The sequence below is a fragment of the Emydura macquarii genome, unplaced genomic scaffold (genome assembly GCF_026122565.2).
Source record: "Emydura macquarii macquarii isolate MOO-44397 ecotype Brisbane River unplaced genomic scaffold, CSIRO-AGI_Emac_v2 contig_587, whole genome shotgun sequence".
Classification (NCBI taxonomy): domain Eukaryota; kingdom Metazoa; phylum Chordata; order Testudines; family Chelidae; genus Emydura; species Emydura macquarii.
Genome location: NW_027130724.1, coordinates 4969727 through 4987371, shown reverse-complemented (window position 1 = coordinate 4987371; position 17645 = coordinate 4969727). Strand labels below are relative to the sequence as shown.

At 39.3% G+C, this 17645-nt stretch overlaps 1 protein-coding gene across 1 annotated transcript in view; it reads right to left on the bottom strand.

Moving 5' to 3' along the window:
- Positions 1–402: 402 nt before the first annotated feature.
- The window catches only part of LOC137148069 (mucin-5B-like), a 60308-nt gene continuing 43065 nt past the window's right edge, over positions 403–17645 (bottom strand). Inside the window, exons 29-48 of the mRNA XM_067540564.1 lie at positions 17453–17527; positions 17128–17229; positions 16019–16278; positions 15139–15316; positions 14045–14295; positions 13056–13239; positions 12261–12465; positions 11043–11221; positions 9951–10020; positions 9626–9747; positions 9102–9133; positions 8442–8619; positions 7078–7182; positions 6374–6414; positions 5398–5520; positions 3895–3990; positions 2772–2900; positions 2116–2155; positions 1285–1408; positions 403–721 (exon numbers count right to left, since the gene is read on the bottom strand). Coding sequence (XP_067396665.1) covers positions 547–721; positions 1285–1408; positions 2116–2155; positions 2772–2900; positions 3895–3990; positions 5398–5520; positions 6374–6414; positions 7078–7182; positions 8442–8619; positions 9102–9133; positions 9626–9747; positions 9951–10020; positions 11043–11221; positions 12261–12465; positions 13056–13239; positions 14045–14295; positions 15139–15316; positions 16019–16278; positions 17128–17229; positions 17453–17527 — 2669 coding nt within the window. The 3' untranslated portion in view covers positions 403–546. The remainder of the gene's footprint in view (positions 722–1284; positions 1409–2115; positions 2156–2771; positions 2901–3894; positions 3991–5397; positions 5521–6373; positions 6415–7077; positions 7183–8441; positions 8620–9101; positions 9134–9625; positions 9748–9950; positions 10021–11042; positions 11222–12260; positions 12466–13055; positions 13240–14044; positions 14296–15138; positions 15317–16018; positions 16279–17127; positions 17230–17452; positions 17528–17645) is intronic.

The following is a 17645-nucleotide window of genomic DNA, read 5'->3' as shown; positions in this document are numbered from 1 at the left end:
CTTGTACTTGTTCATAAGAGTAGGAGTTCCAGCAGTGGTGCTAGCCAAATTACAGTCTATCAACTTGAATTCCTTCTTACGGTTTCTGCTAGAGATGGTATTCATCTCTGCTTTCTCAACTGAATTAGTGCTGTGAAAAAGCTGCTGTATTTTACTGCAGAGGTGAAACCATGTGTGTGATCCATATGTGTAGGTTGTATATGTATAGATATTTCAGGCAGGGACTAAGTCTTGTGTTTGCAAAGCACCACATATCTCTGGAATTCCATATAAATAGTTATAAAGTATAATGAAAGACACTAGCATACATGTCAGTCGATAGTATAAATGCAACAGCAGAACATAACAGTTTCAAAATGCAGTTTATTCTACAAACATTTAGAGCAGCATCCTTTAGTTAATTTCCACAATTGCACAGATTACTGAAAGGAAAAGCAAAGGAGGGAAGGAACCTCATTAGAAGGACTGGGAACACTCACAGCTATCTAAACTATTCACAGGTAAAGCATTAAAATTGAGCATTGACATTTCTCCAGCACTTTGTCTTTATGGCTTTTTCTCTGGGCATTTTGTCTCCACGCAGTCACACTTATCTACGTGAACATATGTGTATTCCATTTTCTTCATCTTAGAGCAAACCAGTTCCACCTTCATTGCATGGCTCTTTGTTTCATGGCAGCAAGTGCACTTGTGTTTCATTTTACTGTCAGCAAAGGCATACCTGGTGGAACAAAACTAATAGATCAGTCCATTAGCTATTGCTTTTCTGCTCTTCATTACCATTAGCTTCCCCTAGAAGTGTGAGTGGGGAATGAAAACTTTAGTGTTTCTTCTACTTGTAAGTGAGGGGTGGGATGCGAGAATAATATCAGTAACAGCCTATTCTCAGGACATTGCTAGCACTTGAAGGCCTGATTCAGAGGCCATAAATCTAAATGAGCCGTGGATCAGGCCCATAGTGACCACAGGGAAAAGAAGAACCAGCCTAAAGCAGAGCCCAAACTACAAGTAAAAAAACATTTAAAAATGTGTAAGATAAAATGTGTTAGTTAACTGATGAAGCGTGACCTATTTTCCTAGCCTAGCTATGGTAATCCTAGTGACCAAAGAGTTAAGCATGACATTTAGTCTCACGGCTAAAAGGCTGGTGCTCTGCTCACCCAGCTTCCTTTTCAGGGGATCAGAGAAAAGGGTTAATGGAGATAGTAGCTTCCATCTTGCAGGGGACAAGAACATGTGAGGACAAGACATCACATAAGCATGGAGAAGCAGTTTCTTACTTACACAGAGTATGTACTGCAGGACCCTTCACAGGAAGGCACTAGGACAGGAGCTGCTGATTTACAGTTCTTATAAGTGATGTATTCTTTTTTCAGATTCCGTTTGCAGAAATGCGACAATGGGATACCTAGGAGGGAAGGATCCTTATCTTAGCCTTACTCAGATTAGAGTTAAAACATTGAGAGATATCTGCTAAGCAAACAAGTTTTGTCTCCGTCTCATTAAGAACAGTTAGAGTTCAAATACCTAAGGAGAGTTTAAAGGCCCCAGTTCAGCAAAGCACTTACACACTTGCATAAGTATTCTGCTGATTAGCGATGGTCTTAAACATGGTCTTCAAAGTAAAAGCACCTGCCTAAGTCCTTTGCTGGATGAGGGCGTAAAGCAGACACAATTGGATATTTTTTACTACATTTCTGTAATGACATATTTAGCTAATTGCCACTTTTATGGCTTTATAGCAGCCGGCACTGTTTTGCATAGACCCTACAGAAACAGAACCATGCTTTCTATACATTTTCGAGATGCCAGAATCCATTTCTACTAGGTTACATCAGTCTTTCATCCGGAATTTAGGCTAATCTATAAACATTTCACTTCTTTAAAAAAACCAAGAAAGGAAGAGCAGGAAGATTTTTCCATTGAAAGAGCTAAGCTGTTTTTGAGCCTTAGAAAATGAAGAACTGAGCACCTCCCAAGAAGTGCTAACTGCCCTCACATCCCACTGACTTGGATGGAAGTTGAGAGCATTCACTACCTTGCAGGATCAAGGCCATAATGAATGGAGAGCCTGACAATGTTTGATTAAGGAATCACTGGATTGACGATACTCACATGTCTTACAACATCCATCTGAAGTCGTCGCAACAGTTCCCTATATTGAAAAAAAAAAAGATCCAGAATCATTCAGAATCTAATCTTAGATGTGCATATTGCTGACTGAACAGTAGCAATAAAATATTTCTAATGAGACACAGTGCCCAATCAATCCACTGGTCCATTATTACAAAACTGCTTGTACCATTCATTTACCAAGTTTTCTGACAAATCTGACAAGAAAAGGAGTGAATAACTGCTTTATTACTAGACCAGTGTTTCTCAGTTGGTGGGTTGTGACCCCCTAGGGAGGCTACAAAAAGCATCCCCGGGGGTCATAGGGTGGTGAAAATATTATTTTAACCTACAGCCAAGAAAATCTCATTCTCCCACTCCTCATACAACCTTACCCTTCATTGTCAAATATTTATTCCATCAACTTCTTGAACCAGACATATAAATCATATTGTCTGATCATAGTTATCAATAGAATATGTTTTACTCTTACTTTTATAGTAAATGTAAAGGTGTCATGAAAATTGTTGACTTTGATTAAGGAGTAGCCAACTTGAGAAGGTTGAGAAAAACTGCAGTAGAGCATTCAAAATAGCAAAGAGAGGCTCTCAGAGCAATGGAAAGGTGAATTAAGAGGATTCCAGTTATAAAATACTCACTGGGACACAGTTTGATGGATCAAACTCTGGGCAGGATATTATTGTGCTAGTCAAGACAAACTGGCCTGATGACTGAGAGCAATTATACAGCGTACAGTTATCCTCCAGAACTTTATAAGTCTTCCCAAGCTGAATAAAGAAAGAAAAAATAAAGTTACCCAGATATAACCCATGATCTAGCACAGGGACTGGATTTTTCATCTGGTTTGAAGGGTATTAGTGCAGGATGAGATTTTGGGAGTTGCAAACTCCCTTAAGCTCCATTGGCAATCCCATCTGTAATTGCTACCTGGGTTGAAATAATCAAAGGCTCACAAAAGTATAGGGATATTAAGAGACATACTAAGGCCCACAGTTATGCATTGATGTGTGTGATGTTAGTATTTATGGGAGAAGATAGGCATGGAAGAAAATCCTTTTTTCCTCTAGAATTTCTCCAGTTTTCTTTTTTCAGCAGGTAGAGGAGGAAAAAGAACAAAAGAAAGTGAAATAGGAAGTCAGCCTTTATAACAGAGGTGAAAGGATTAATAACAAAACATAGCTACATTTGGACAAAATTAACTTTTTGGAGTTGGTGAAAGGATTATACAATATCAGTCACCACGGAATGAAAAAAGATTGATAAAGGAACTGTTGGATATGGGAGCTAACATATAAGCCACTGGTCACTGTGTCAGACTGCTTCACTGACTGTTCAAGCTTTTCATCTGTTCTAAAAAGATGCCCTTTGCAATGCAGCAGAGGAAAGACGATCTTTCAGTTAGAGCACTAATCTAAGACTCAGGAGAATTTGTGTGGCCTTGGTCAGGTTTGTCACTCTCTGTCTCAGCTGCCCATCTGTAAAATGGGAATAACACGTCCTTACCTCACAGGGGTGCTACATAGATAACATAGTAAAGATTGTGGTGCTCAGATATAATGAAGGGGTGGAGCATATAAATACCTAGATAGAGTCATGTCAGAAATACTTTATTTCATAAGGCATTAATTTCCTAGAGCTGCAACATGCAGGGGGACTCAGTTTTTAAGAGGAGCTCTCCGTTGAAGTTAATGAGGAACTCTACTTCCAAAATGACAGCCCAGTGTCAGACTGCAAATCCTTGTGGAGCAGGGGGACACACACCTCAATGGTCACAATGCCAGATGGGAGCTTCGCCACACAGGCCACCTGCGCACACTGGCCACAGCACCTGCCTTCTTCTCTGATGTAGCGGAAACCCTGGGGGCACAAATGCGTCACCATTTAGCCACAACACCTGTGGCTTGCCTATAAAGAGCATTCAGTCAAAATCCACATTGTCCTTAATGCAAAGGGGGAAAATATTTGATGGAGTCTAGTTATTCCGAACTTGATGCTTAAGTCCACGCAGTCATCATATCAACTTTTAATACTTTCCTAAGTAACAATCCTTTTGGCAGTGGCCTCATTTTGGAAAATCTGCTATTTCCTATCTTTATCTGAGCTGATATTCAAATCAGGTCTAAATAATTAGCTCACCACATGTTACTTGCTGGATCCAAAGATAGCACTATGTCTGGTACATTTCTTCACAGGTATGGTCACCATTTCAAATTTGTGGAGAAGACTAAAGGTCAGGTGTATTTACAACAGCTTTCACTTATTTATTCTGTGTGTACTCCAGTCCTCATCATCCAGTGAGGAGCTAGCAAGTTGAAGAATGTCTGGCCTTACATGAGCAGGGCTTGGGAAGCAGATCAAGCTTTTCTCTACTTGCATTCAAATGATATTGTAAAGATTTTAAATAGAGCTAGATTCAGCAATGCTCTTACAGAGAGATACAAGCTACCATTGCCAGTGGTACTTTGACCACTGAAGGAGTGAATCATCCCAGTGTTCTCACCATTACTGCCCTCCACAGAGGTTTTACCAGAGAGGTTTAAGATTTAGCAGCACACCGTAAGAACTCCACCAGCAGGTGCTGCCTCAGAAATCCATGGAATCAGCAAACTCAGCTGTTCTGGAATTAGCTCTTTGTCAACAACCAGCACCATCCACTTTTTGAGGAAAGTTGGCATCTTTTAAATACACCCTCTATGCTGTTAAAGTGGATTTGAAAACCCTTTTGAAAACCACCAAAACAAACTCTCCCACCATAGCTCACTAGGGCATCTAGCTCAAGGACTTTTAAAGGTCTTAACATACAATATGCCTAAAAACAACTAATCCATTTACTTTTAGAACATTTAGTTTCATCAGACCCTTTGTATTTGATCCAAATCAGATGATCTTTTCTAACATTTTTACCCTAGTGTGGATAGACACCACCAAGGCAGCCATTCAAACACCACCTTTCAATGACTTTATCTTCCTCATTGTGGGAGGAATTGTCATTTTATAGAAAACATTTTTCCTGTCCTATCTTTCTGGTGCAGTCCCCTTTAATTTCCCAGAGATAAACAGCGACAGCCCTAAAGAAGTCATTATGTAACTAGCAGCTTGCTGCAGCGTCCTCTCTTTAAGCAAGTTAAGTACCTGTTACATTTTGTCATTTTGATTGCTGATATGGCATATCACTCACCAGCCACTGCTCTTCACCTGGACACAAACCTAGTTGTAGTTTAGCAGAGAAAACTAGAGTAGAAGTTACTAACCAAAGTGACTTACCTGCTGACAATCAGTTGAGCATTTAATTGGAGTACACTGAATTTGGTTGGTATGTGTAACAGGGTCCTGCTTTTCAGTGCACAAGCAATCTTCACAAGATTTTTTAGGCACCACTGCGCCTTGCTGAAAACAAGGAAAGAAGACGAGAGAGTGAGAGTTCATTATCCTCTAAAACACATGCATTTCTTTGTAAAATAATAAAAAAAATTACTATACTTGGTTTTTATTTTTAGCATGAGTTTTTTACATGAACACCTTCAAATCTCTATTAGCATACCATCAATATCACAAAATTAACACTGTACTGAAATAACATTCCAACAGAATCAAATATGCTATATGTGGCTATTACTTCAACATCTCCCAGCTTCCCTATTCCATTTTCTTCTATAGTTCGGCCAATTAGCTATTCCTAAAACTTCCATTGATACTTAAAGTTTTGTATTCAGCTATTGCATTCAGCAACACTTCTGACATCTTAGTCCTGAAATATAGGTGAATATCGCTTTTATGTTAGAAACTATTGCCCTAGAGATAACTATTAGGTAATTTCTCCCATAACACATAATACCTAACTTTTATGTAGCACATTTCCATCAGTAGCTCTCAAAGCATTTACAAAGGAGACCCTTTTATTATCCCCATTATTATTATTTATTATTTGTATTACTGTAGCACCTTGGAACCCCAGTCATAGACTAGGACCCAGTTGTGCTACATGCTGTACAAACACTGGGAGGTGAAGTGACTTGCCCAAGGTCACCCAGCAGACCAGTAACAAAGCCAGGACTAGAACCGAGGCCTTTGGAATCCCAATCCGCTACTCACTAGGCCACAATAGGAAACAATGGGTCATTTTAGTCTAGGCATTTATGTTCACTGAAATGAAATCTTTAAGTGAATTTTGACAGTTACAGGTTAATAAAATCTTAAAGGCATGACATGCCAGCACACTGAAAGAAATGGCAAGTCCTACCTGATATTCAGCTCCTTCAGAAACACATACACCTTTTGATACTGTAAGAAAAGTGAAACAAAAAGGATGCTCTAAGAATGATGTAATCAACTTATGTATTAGTTTCACATTTTGTGCTTGTCTGTTATACAAGTTGTAGAAAACAACTATGCAAATCTAGTAGCCTAATGCCCACACAGGAAGTACAGAATGGCTGAGATATGTTGCTAATTTCCATCTTTATACCCATATTTAGTGCATGAGGGGTAAAATTTCTCCTACCAGTATTTTCCATCTGGCAAACACTGGTTTTCCCCCTGTGTTTCTAATGACTTTTGAAATTAGCAGAGTTTCACTTCTTTCCTTTATTGTTTGGGAGAGCAACATCAGCACTGACCAAAGACTAAGTCGGGGTTTGGGTCATGCACATGATATTGTAGTTGTGTATTACAGTTTGGTGACTAAAAACAAGCAGATGGAGTACATAGCACAATTTTTGTGCAGGTCCTACCTAACCAAAACACTACAGGTAATATTTATTTATATTACATTCTGATAAGGCAATAGTTTGATTTAAATATTGAGAATCCATAGAACTTATCCCACCCTCATTAGAATGTAAAAGTTTTAAGGTAGCATAGGTTATATTTTGGGACTAAACTCCTAGATGAAGTCCCCTTCAAAATAATGAAAGCCAGCATATAGTAAGGAAATGGGATACTTACTACAGGAAAATATAGGACAACAACCATCCTCAGAAATAGCTGCCACTGGCTGGAAGCCTAAATCACATTGCCTTGTGATTAGAGAACAAGATTTAACATCACATTCTGTAAATAGAAGATGTAGACAAATTGAGTCAAAGCCCTTTTTCCATCCTAATTATCTCCTAATAATTTCCTCGTTGAGGCTGATGTACATATACACTGAAGTTCCTCCTCCATTTGTCTACAGAGCAAGTAGAGAAAGGGCATTAGCAGTGGAAGCTTCTCCTTAGTGCCCTGCAAATGTATTGCATTTCTAACCCTGAGGGGAACCACCTATAGGGATGCCATTCAGTTTCCAGACCTATTCTGTACTCTGCCTCTTGTCTGAGACTTGTATCCAACAATCATATCTATTAGTGGCAATGTGGCAGTGGTTTGTGATGGGGAATCTGCACAGAGCAGTGAAATGGCTTGCCAAAAGTCACACAAGAGGTCAGTGGTGGAGCCAGGAGTAGAATTCAGCTCTGTCTAGTGGCATATCCTCTGAATCATGTGGCCTCCAATTAAGATGAACAAATACAGTTAGCAGCAGAAGCAACTGGGTCATATGAAATGAAAGTCTGTAGAAAATCTGAAAACATCTGGAAAAAAAAAAGATTTTTCTTCACTCCCTTCCACAATACTATCCTCTTTTTCTTCAATCACTATTAAAAACCAGCTGCCTTTTTCTCCTGTGATTTCCATATCCCAGAATCCTTTGTGCTATTTCAGTAAAAACAGAAAAGCTGTAATACATAATTCATCATATATGGTCAAAAGCAGACATTTGCATTCTGTATGTGTAAATGTGATGGTTTCTTATTTTAAATATATATATATATATATATATATATATATATATATATATACACACCAAAAGTATATATATTCTTACTGACATCGTAATGAATTCCATGATGGCTACTGGTCCATAATCTCAAAACCTATTTCTGAGGCTGTTTAAATTCAGAAGACTATCTTCACAACCAAAAGAGCTATTAGCATCCCTGGCTTTTTTTAAATAAGAGCATAGATTAACAGATACAAATGTCTGTGTCTAAAGTAAGACACACAAATCCATAGTTTACCACCTACATTTAACAATAGTGATAATGCTAAATTCTCATAGTTAAAATTCATGAATCGAGATAGGTTTTCTTGAAAGGATATGGCCTAAGTATGAATTTAGGTGTCTGACTTTAGGCACATACATTTGAAAATTTTCACCTTATTCTGTGAAAAATTTGTCAGACTCAGAGAACAGTTTCATTGGCCTCTTTGGCACTATCATTCCAAGAATGAGAATCCCTGCTGTAGACAAGTCAATGTCACTGATCACTTACCACACACGGTCTCTGAGCAGCATGGATCTTCTGGATGTGGTCGTATTTTAGGAACAAATCCTTCTTTAGTGCAGTTAACTGGTGAAGACTTTGCACAAGAGTGGGGTGAACAAGAGATATTCAAGGTTGCCTCATTGCAGGTGCAGTACTGACAATCATGTTCCCATGTGTCTCCAGGCTGTGCAAATAAAAAAGTGATAATTCAATGAATGGAACCTAAAAGTAATACATTAATAAGAAATTAGTGTCTGCTAAAAGCCAAAGGATCTTATCCTAAAGTCTGGTATTGGCTTGTTTATATAAAACTCTAAAGACTCTTAATTCCAAAGGGAATTGAAAAGATCTGCAAGATAAAACATACTGTAGCCTCTTCCCCTCCTCTGTAAGTGTGTGAGTTGGGAGGAAAACCTAAAGGGTCTACAAGAAAACAGTGATTTTCACAAACTGCCAATTTTGCATCAGTATCCCAGATTTATAAAGCATAGTCAAAAGTCAAAAGGCCTATTGTTTTCCCCCACTATCTCTACCACACATTTAGTATTGAGTTCTGCATTAAAGGAATAAAAAAATCTTGCAATCATATTTACAATAGGTGAAGGCATCTGGCTATTGTGGAAACAGTTATTCTAAGAGCACTTCTTCTTAGATCCTATTCCTTACCTGTTTCACTAATCCATCAGGTCCAATACAGCCTATAAAATAGAACAATTGTAGAATTATGAAGGTCATTTCAAGAATACAATAGAGCTGAAGAGTGACAGAAGCAAAGAGAGGGAGAGAGAGACACATACATCAAAAACAGGGCCTGGGGCTGTGATAAGGGGACCTGAAAAGAATGAGCCATGGCTGAAAAACACAGGTCATTCATTGAAGATTTTCTGTTTATTACTTCTTGACTCAAAGCTTTGTCCTTCTGCATAAGAAGAGGGGGGCACATAAAAAATTCCCTTCAGAATTTATCTCCCTTCAGAATAATTTCTGAGCTGGCCAGAAAAGGCCATCCAAAAGCTACATTAAATACTTTCTTTCCTTTTCCACAGGACTAAGCATACTGTGTTTACAGTACACTCAGTCTTTATAATCCCTAGGTGCAAAGTACCAGGCTGGTGAATTGTATTATGGAACCCTAAAGTGGTAGTTATAAACTGGTGTTTCATCTTTTCCCACCTTTTACATTTTCTTACCACAGACAGAAACACAAATGCCATCAAGATGATTCAGCAGGATCTTTCCATCGGGGCAGTGGCATCCTTCAACAAGCACTGGATCCTTATCTCTCAAGGGGACGGCATTGTTGGTGGTTTTCCTGCATGATTATATAATACGGAGGGAAGGATGAATGACACTGCACTATTTTCATCTACTTTTACAGGATGATGTAATACAGACCTTGGAGGAGAAATTTGGCCTAGGGGAATTAGACACCCAAATCCCATTGGAATTCTGACTCCCCTCAACTCTTTTGAAAATATCAGCCTTTGCCCTGGCTGCTTAGTATATATGACCCACCTGCTGAAGCAAGTTCTTTTTTCTGTTCCCCCGCAAGGCTTGTAGATCTGGTCCTGAGAACATTTGGCTTCTGTGGAACATTTACAATATGCAGATTAGAGTGCCAGCTCTATCTAATACTCTTGGATATAAATTATAATGTATTGAATAAAATATCCCACCCAGATGAAAACACAAAGGAGATCATTTCCACTTAGGGGTTCTGCTGCAGTTGCAATCATGTAGGCTATTTATTATTATCTAGAATAAATGGTTCTGATAAGAACAGGCAAAACAAGCAGAGAAAAACTAAATGTATTAAGCAGTATTGCCATCTAGTGATTAAACTGTAGTTAACATTTTAACAAGCTAAAACCATGAACACTGAACATGAACCATGAACACTGAAATATAGCCCAAGTTCTGATCTTTCTTTCCATGATAAATCCTTGATTAAAGGTATTATGACTGTGCCTAAACTAGAACGTGGCAAATGATGGGGCTGAATTATTAAGTCAAATTCTTCTCAGTTATACTCTGTAAATTCGGAGTAACTCCACTTAAAGCAGTGGGTTTACTTGTGATTTACACTAAGGTAACAAAGCAGAATCTGGCCTGCAGGCTTTTTTAATGTAGTGGATTGTTTGGCACTCCAGAGCTGCTCCTCTAACTGGAGAGAGAGTGGGAGGGAGGTTGAAGACCTGCCTGGGGTGAGTGCTGAATAGGGCGGGTCAACATTTTTCTGTTGAAACTTTGTCAGAATCTCTTTTTCTTTTACAAACAAACAAACAAAAAATCACAGAAGACATCTGATTTTTTTTTGTCAGAAATCCAACTATCTGAAAACTAAAAAATGTTTCTGTTTTTGGCAGTTTTCAGTTTTTTGAAAAAAAGTTAAATTTTCAGGGGAACAAACATTTTTCAACCAACCCTCGTGCTGAACCATTCAGAAGACTCCATGGGCCTGTGTCCTCCCCTTATTTACATTAGTCTCCAGCACATGTGAGAGAAGGCACAAGCCCCATTTATCTTCTAGAATGGGAATATACACATTTAAACAGAAAGAGGAATAGAAGAAAATAGCTTCCACGCCAACAGTCTTCCCCCACTCACCACATTGTCCATTAGTTTTGCTCCTCCAGTCAACACAGATCCCATGGAATCCACACAATGCCGCATAGGTCTGAAGGCTTTGGCATTCAGTCTTCTGATGCAGTGCTGAGCATCCATCCACAACACAAGCCTCATAGTAAAGTCGAGGGGGAATGGCATTGTGACAGCCTGTCAAATCCCTTATTAAAGAAAGACAAGGGACTCGTTTTTCACAGTGCATATTGGCAATTTTGTAATAAGAATTCTACTCAGAAACAAGCATCCGTCAAGAGAAACTGTCAAGCTGAAGACCCAACTTTAAATTGTTCTGATAGGAAATGTTCCCTGGATACTAAATACCCAGCATAACTATCAATGGAAACAAATCATACTTTCATCTCAATTCATGATGAACTCAGTCTCCCATTATTTACAGCACCTTGTATTGCCAAGGTATGTCTACACTGCAGCTGGTAGCGAGCCTTCCAGCCCACATAGACTGCCTTGTGCTAGCTCTGATTAAGGTGGTGTGCTAAAAATAGCAGCAGTGTAGATATTGCAGCTCGAGTGTGAGCTCAGGCTCTCAAGCCCACCCAACTCTGTGGGTCTGAGCTGGGGTGGCTAGTCCAAGTTGCCGCGAGAGCCACAGCATCCATTTTTAGCACACTAGCTTTAGCAAAGCTAGTGCAAGTCTCTCTACTTGGGCTAGGAGGCTCACTCTCAGCTGCAGTGTATAGATGCCCCCAGTGAGCTATCTGATAATAGATTGAAATGTGACATTAAAGATCCCTGCAGCTGTAGTGCTGTAATTCTAAGTGTAGCTATTTTTGCATGGGTGTGGTGTTTCATTTTGGTAATCTTATTTTTAGGAACAACATTATTTTAAAAAGTAAACTATTTGAACATACTTAATAGTGTCCATTTTAATTCACAGTACTCAGGCAAATAATCAAGATCCCCCATAATCTCAGCCTAAATTTTCCAAAAGGTGACTAGTTGTATTGGATGCCAAACATTAGACGCCCTAAATCCCTTTATCAGAAATCAGCTGTGGAGTATCCAGTCTCTGAAAATCACTAGCCACTGTTTAAAATGTAGGCCCTCGATGCCTGGCTAAATTTACCATTCTTTAATTTACTTTATATTTTATGGGCAGTTCACCCAGTGAGCTTGTGAAGCACAGAGCTGCCTTTTTGTAGAACTGAGTATGTACATAACACACATGGGAGTGTGTCTTACCAGATGAGTTTACAAAGAGGAGTGGGAGCACAAGCCTTCACTTTGGATAATGAGGTCTCTGTTTGAGCTGGTGCCAGGGTACTTAATTCACAATTTCTGTTGGTAGGATCAGGCACTTTCCAATCTAAAGCCATCTCCCTGAAGGAGTCTGCAATCTCACCATTCCTCTTCAGAGCATCATCAGACTTTTGATTGGTGCACGTACCTGACAGCAATATAAAGGCAAGTTGTGTAATGGCTAAAGAACACAGAGTGCGCCTATAAGAGAGAAAAGTGGTACCCACACAAAGGAACATGGAAAGTTTTAACCTGTGGAAAGATATGAGACAGAGGACCTTGCTTGAGTTCATAGGAAGAAAGTGCCTGGAGGAAGAGAAGGCAAAAATAAACACCAAGCTTAATAGTGTGACAAGTACAATTAAAGTGTTAATTAATTAATTCTTCCAGGTGGCTTAAGTGATTGAGATAGTCCTTTCTAACACAGGGCTCCCCAGCTCTCCTAAAATTAACTTCATGAACATTCTTGAGCCGATATGATCAGGAGATGGAGCAAAGAGTGAAGGAACACACACACACACACACACACACACATTTTCAAACTCCTCCACCCACCACCAAATGGGGAAGAGGTAAAAGGAAGTGACTTGAGACTCTTACCACCCTGATCCCACTGACTAGGGAGAAACACGTTAAACTGGAGGGCCCAATAATCTTATCTCAAGTAACAGAACTTTGATACAAATAAGGGAGGAACATTTGGTATATCCATTAATTAAAACTGAATGTAACACTTACCACATTGCCCTTGGGTATTGTTATAAAAGACGCTGAAAGGAAGTTTTATGTAAAACACAAGTCGTCCATAGAAGACATACAGCTCTAGTTCAGGTATTTCAACCACAACGTAGAGGCCAGAACTGGTTATCCTGATACCATTCTTGGAAACATTTGGTACAACCTTCTTATTGTTAAACAGAACCTGAAAGGGCAAGTCAAAATCCCTCCATGAACATCCTTATTAAGTTGCTTAATGTATAAATTTTATATTTCTTGAATGCATAGGGTAAATTCTGCTCTGAGAGAATTCTGCAGTTTCTCCAGGGCTAGACTGCTGGTTCTTTGTTGCCTTTCAAGCATTAATATTTGTGTTCCTGACTTCAGGGAAAATATTAGCAGCAAAAAAAGACATGGTGATGATTTGCAACAAGTGTGATCAATTTTCATCAGACTTTTACTCTGGATCACTCACTGTTTCATTTATGATCATTTCCTTGTGATCAGACATAGACTAGATAATAACAAAGGAAACTGAATTACAGCATGCAGCTTATATCATCAAGGGGCTATTGCTTTCAGACAAGAAAGTAAAGACTGATCCAAAGCTGAAGTCCCATTGGAAAGAATCCCACTGACTTCAGCATCTTTGGATCAGACTGTATAACTGCAAGGCCCAAATGGCATTATTTGTTATTGAAGGACATATACACACACCAGACACAAATATTCGGAGTAATACCAGGCTCTTGAAACAGGCTGTACAGTCAGCGCTTTAGACTGACATCCTTCAACAAGCCACTGAGCAATAAGGGCCTGTATTACAAAATTCCCTGTGTTGCTTTGCCAACACGCCTTAGCTCTAACCTCGAGGGACCACCTTTAGCTGTAAAAGAATAATGTAGCTTTCAGGCCCTTTCAAATTCTTGGCTTTTCTATTGAGACTTCCAATTTGCTACCAAAATGTCCCTGCTGTAAGAAACTGAGACAGATATTATAAAATACATTACCAGGTTGGTTTCTTTCCTATGTTTGACTGCTTGCGTCAGAATAACCATGGAATTCTTATAAAAAATGACAAGAGACTTTGAGCAAATTGCTCCATCAGTGGTACCACAGTAGTAGTTGTCCATGTGAATCCAGAAGCTCTGAGAGTCAGGCTGGATTGCCTTCACCAGGAGATAGGTGCAATTCCCCTGGAAATTATAATATGTCCCATCGAAAGTCACGTAATGTTCATTTCCCCACCCACTGCAAACACCTAGAAAGTAGAGACAGGCTTAAAGTTTGGTTTACTTTGGGCTTTCTGAAAGTCTGAATGGATGTTTTGTCAGTGACATTTGAACTCTCTGACATCTGATAGAGTTGCATCTTGTCACACAATGTTTTTTTGGCCAGTCTCATAGTATGACTTTTTCTTTGTGACATTTCATCTCCATTCGTATACTTATTTTAGTGGTCTAGTTTTGTAGTTCTACCAGGTTCCTCATGCTAGAACGAAGATGAAGTGTCCCCTAAGAAAGGGCCACAAGAAAAGTTGTATAATAAGATGTAACATGTTTCAGTCTCCTACACAAACACTTTGTATATCCTCTTCCTTTCATACGCACTGCCATACGGTCCTTATAATCTATATAGCCATAAAGCCCATTGCTATTCCCTTCCCTCACCATCCTCACTCCCATATCCCTTCCCCTTTAATCTCCATATCCAAACAAATTCAATGTATCTTGGCAAACCCTGCTCACCTACAGTCATTTCCCCACCTATACAGTCCTACCTCTCTTCCTCTCATCCCATTCTGGTACATCCCTGCTTCCTTCAACTTTCCCATCTCCACTACTTATTGTATTTACTCCCTTACAATTCCTTCCTAACATTCTCTTTATAATGCTACATAGTGCTAAAAATGACTGGTTTAAGAACTCAAACTAGTTTGCCTCTGTCTTAGTGATATGCCCTTAGTATATACATTTTATGTTTGGAGCAACCCTGCTCCATATGAGTATAATGCAGAGCACAGATTGAGCACATGGATGTACAACACTTGAAACTCAATTCAAACACCTGTTGAAATTCAGAATCTCATTGCAATCTTACTTACACTGACACTCAAATATTTCACAGCAGCCAGTTTCATCATAGTGTTTTGTGAGCGGGAAACCATTGACACAGAGGTTTAATTGTTGAGGAGGACAATTCACATTGAACAGTTGAATATCATTTCCATCTCCCAAGCAAGTGGCAATTTGACAGTTTCCGAAGTCCCATGATTCATTAAACTGGTGGCATTTTAAAAGAAAGAGGAGGGGAGGGATATGCATAAGAAATTAGTGCAATTTTCAGAGCTTTGGTACATGTAACCACTCAATTAAACAACTAGTATGTAGAATTTACTACTCATTCATTCTTTTACTCTGAGGTTCTTAAAACACATTATGTATAATAATCAATGAAGACTTCACACCTATTTCTATGCTATACAATGTTTTGAATAAGACCCAGTATTGATATCATGACCACTTCTGATCTTTAAAGATCAGTTTGAAGGAGTAGTTTCCTAGCCTAATTCCAACTCAGGTAATTCACATTCTACATATCTATATTCTCTTAGCAGTTTTAGCTGGATAGGGTATTCAACACTTCCTATCCTAAGTGTTGCCATATGGTATAAAATAGCTACTGCCTTCCAACTCAGAGACATCTGCATTTCACGGATGAGTGAAGGGAATGCTGTTTCTGCTACCTTCTTCAAAATGGTTTTCCTTGACTTCATTAATTCATTTTAAAGGGCTAGATCTTGGGGACTGGCAATACTGTGGCTAATACAGCTCTCGCAGAGTGGGCACAAATGTAATCCGTCTTTGCATTGCCCAGATTGCAGAGCAGCAGCCTGGTGCCAGGTGCAAGACAGAGCAGCCTCAGTGATCATGTTGCTGTGTCCCATCCATAGCTTGATAAGTTGGGTTTTTTTTTTCACTCACCTTTCTGGGAGGACTGAGATGTGTACAGTCTCTCACAGATTTTGCTTTGGGAGCAGATGTATTTGTTGTACTTGGAGGAGTGTTTTCACAATGTCCATTCTGTGAAGCTGAATCACAGTGGTCGCTGGGCTGCTCAGGAGTTGTGCCTGGTCTTGGGGTGATTACACAGTCTCCCTGGATTAATTCACTCTGGCATGATGCGTTACATATGGAGTAAAAACACTGACCCAAACCATCAGTTTTCTGAGATATGGTACTCCCTGTGAGACCAGAAGGTTAATTACTAGAATTGAATTGCCCATCAGTTTGAAGTACTTTTCCAGTAATGTTGTCATGAACTATCACTCCCCATGTGGCACAGTATCACTCTGAACAGGAAAAACCCTCTCTTCTCCCACATTGGCTATAAACTGAGCAGTACATTTTACTGATTTGGGCTGACAACCATAAACAGTTGTGATAGTCAGTCTGCAGTTCTCTGAATCCACTGACTGGACCATAGCTGGCCTATTCCCAATGGTAGGGACTGGGAGAGCCTCTCATTCATTTAACCTGCAACTCTCATGTTCATAGAAAAGTATGTTAGTGTGAGTTGCACATGCATATCAAAGAGAAGCATTTGGGCCTAAGATAATGTTTGCTAGTTCCATTGTGTGCAGTGTTCACAAAACAAAATCAAGTAGAGGATGGCTCAGGATGCTGGCAACAGAAATAGCAGAGCCTTTCCTCAACCATCTTTGGCAGAAAGTTTATATTCCATTGTGGATTTTGAGCCTTAAATTCCAGAGAGTTTGGATCCAGGATTTGTAATGCAGCCCACTGAAGACTGGATATGGAGGAAGGGATCAGATCCAGGTGCATTACAATGAAAAAATACAAGAATAGTATCAGGCTACAGTATTTTGAAAATTACAAGTGCAAGGATATTTTATCCCATTCAGAGATCTGACTGGCTGAAGAGCAATGACTGCTTTATAATGAGAGAACTGACAACTCCAGCATCAGGAAAGCATACTTGCTCAAAAGCAGGTATTGTACTGAACAGCCATACATTTATACCCTTACACAAAAGCAACAGAGACAAAAGCAAGATTAGACTGCTAACTCACCCTGAGATATCAGCTGTCCATTTACATTGCAATAGCATGGGGATGCCCTTGTTGATGCTGGTGCTGATGTTGTAGAAGGTGCTTCTGTAATGTTCCCTAATCCTACAATAATTAAAAGCAGGTGACATTCTAATCCCTGTATCATGCACCAAAAGGTGCTAAATTGGATCCCCCCAATCATTCTATACATTCTGCAACAAATGGAAAAAACTGAAAACTATAGAAAGAAGAAAAGTCAAATTCACTGGTCTTCCATTCCCTAGATTCCTCTTTTCTTTTTCTTAAACAAATCCTCTTTGCCCTTTCCAGTTCTCCAGGACCTCACCTGACCTCCGTGATTTTGGGAAAGTGATTTCCAATTCTTCATCTCCGCTTCCCTTGAGCACTCTAGACTTGGGCCCTGTTGATTTGGAGACATGCAGGTTATTCAGGTAATATTTAACCAGCCAATTTAATTTTGCTATGTGACTTCTCTCTTTTCTTAGCTATTATCCCATTACATGTCATCTTACTGCTAT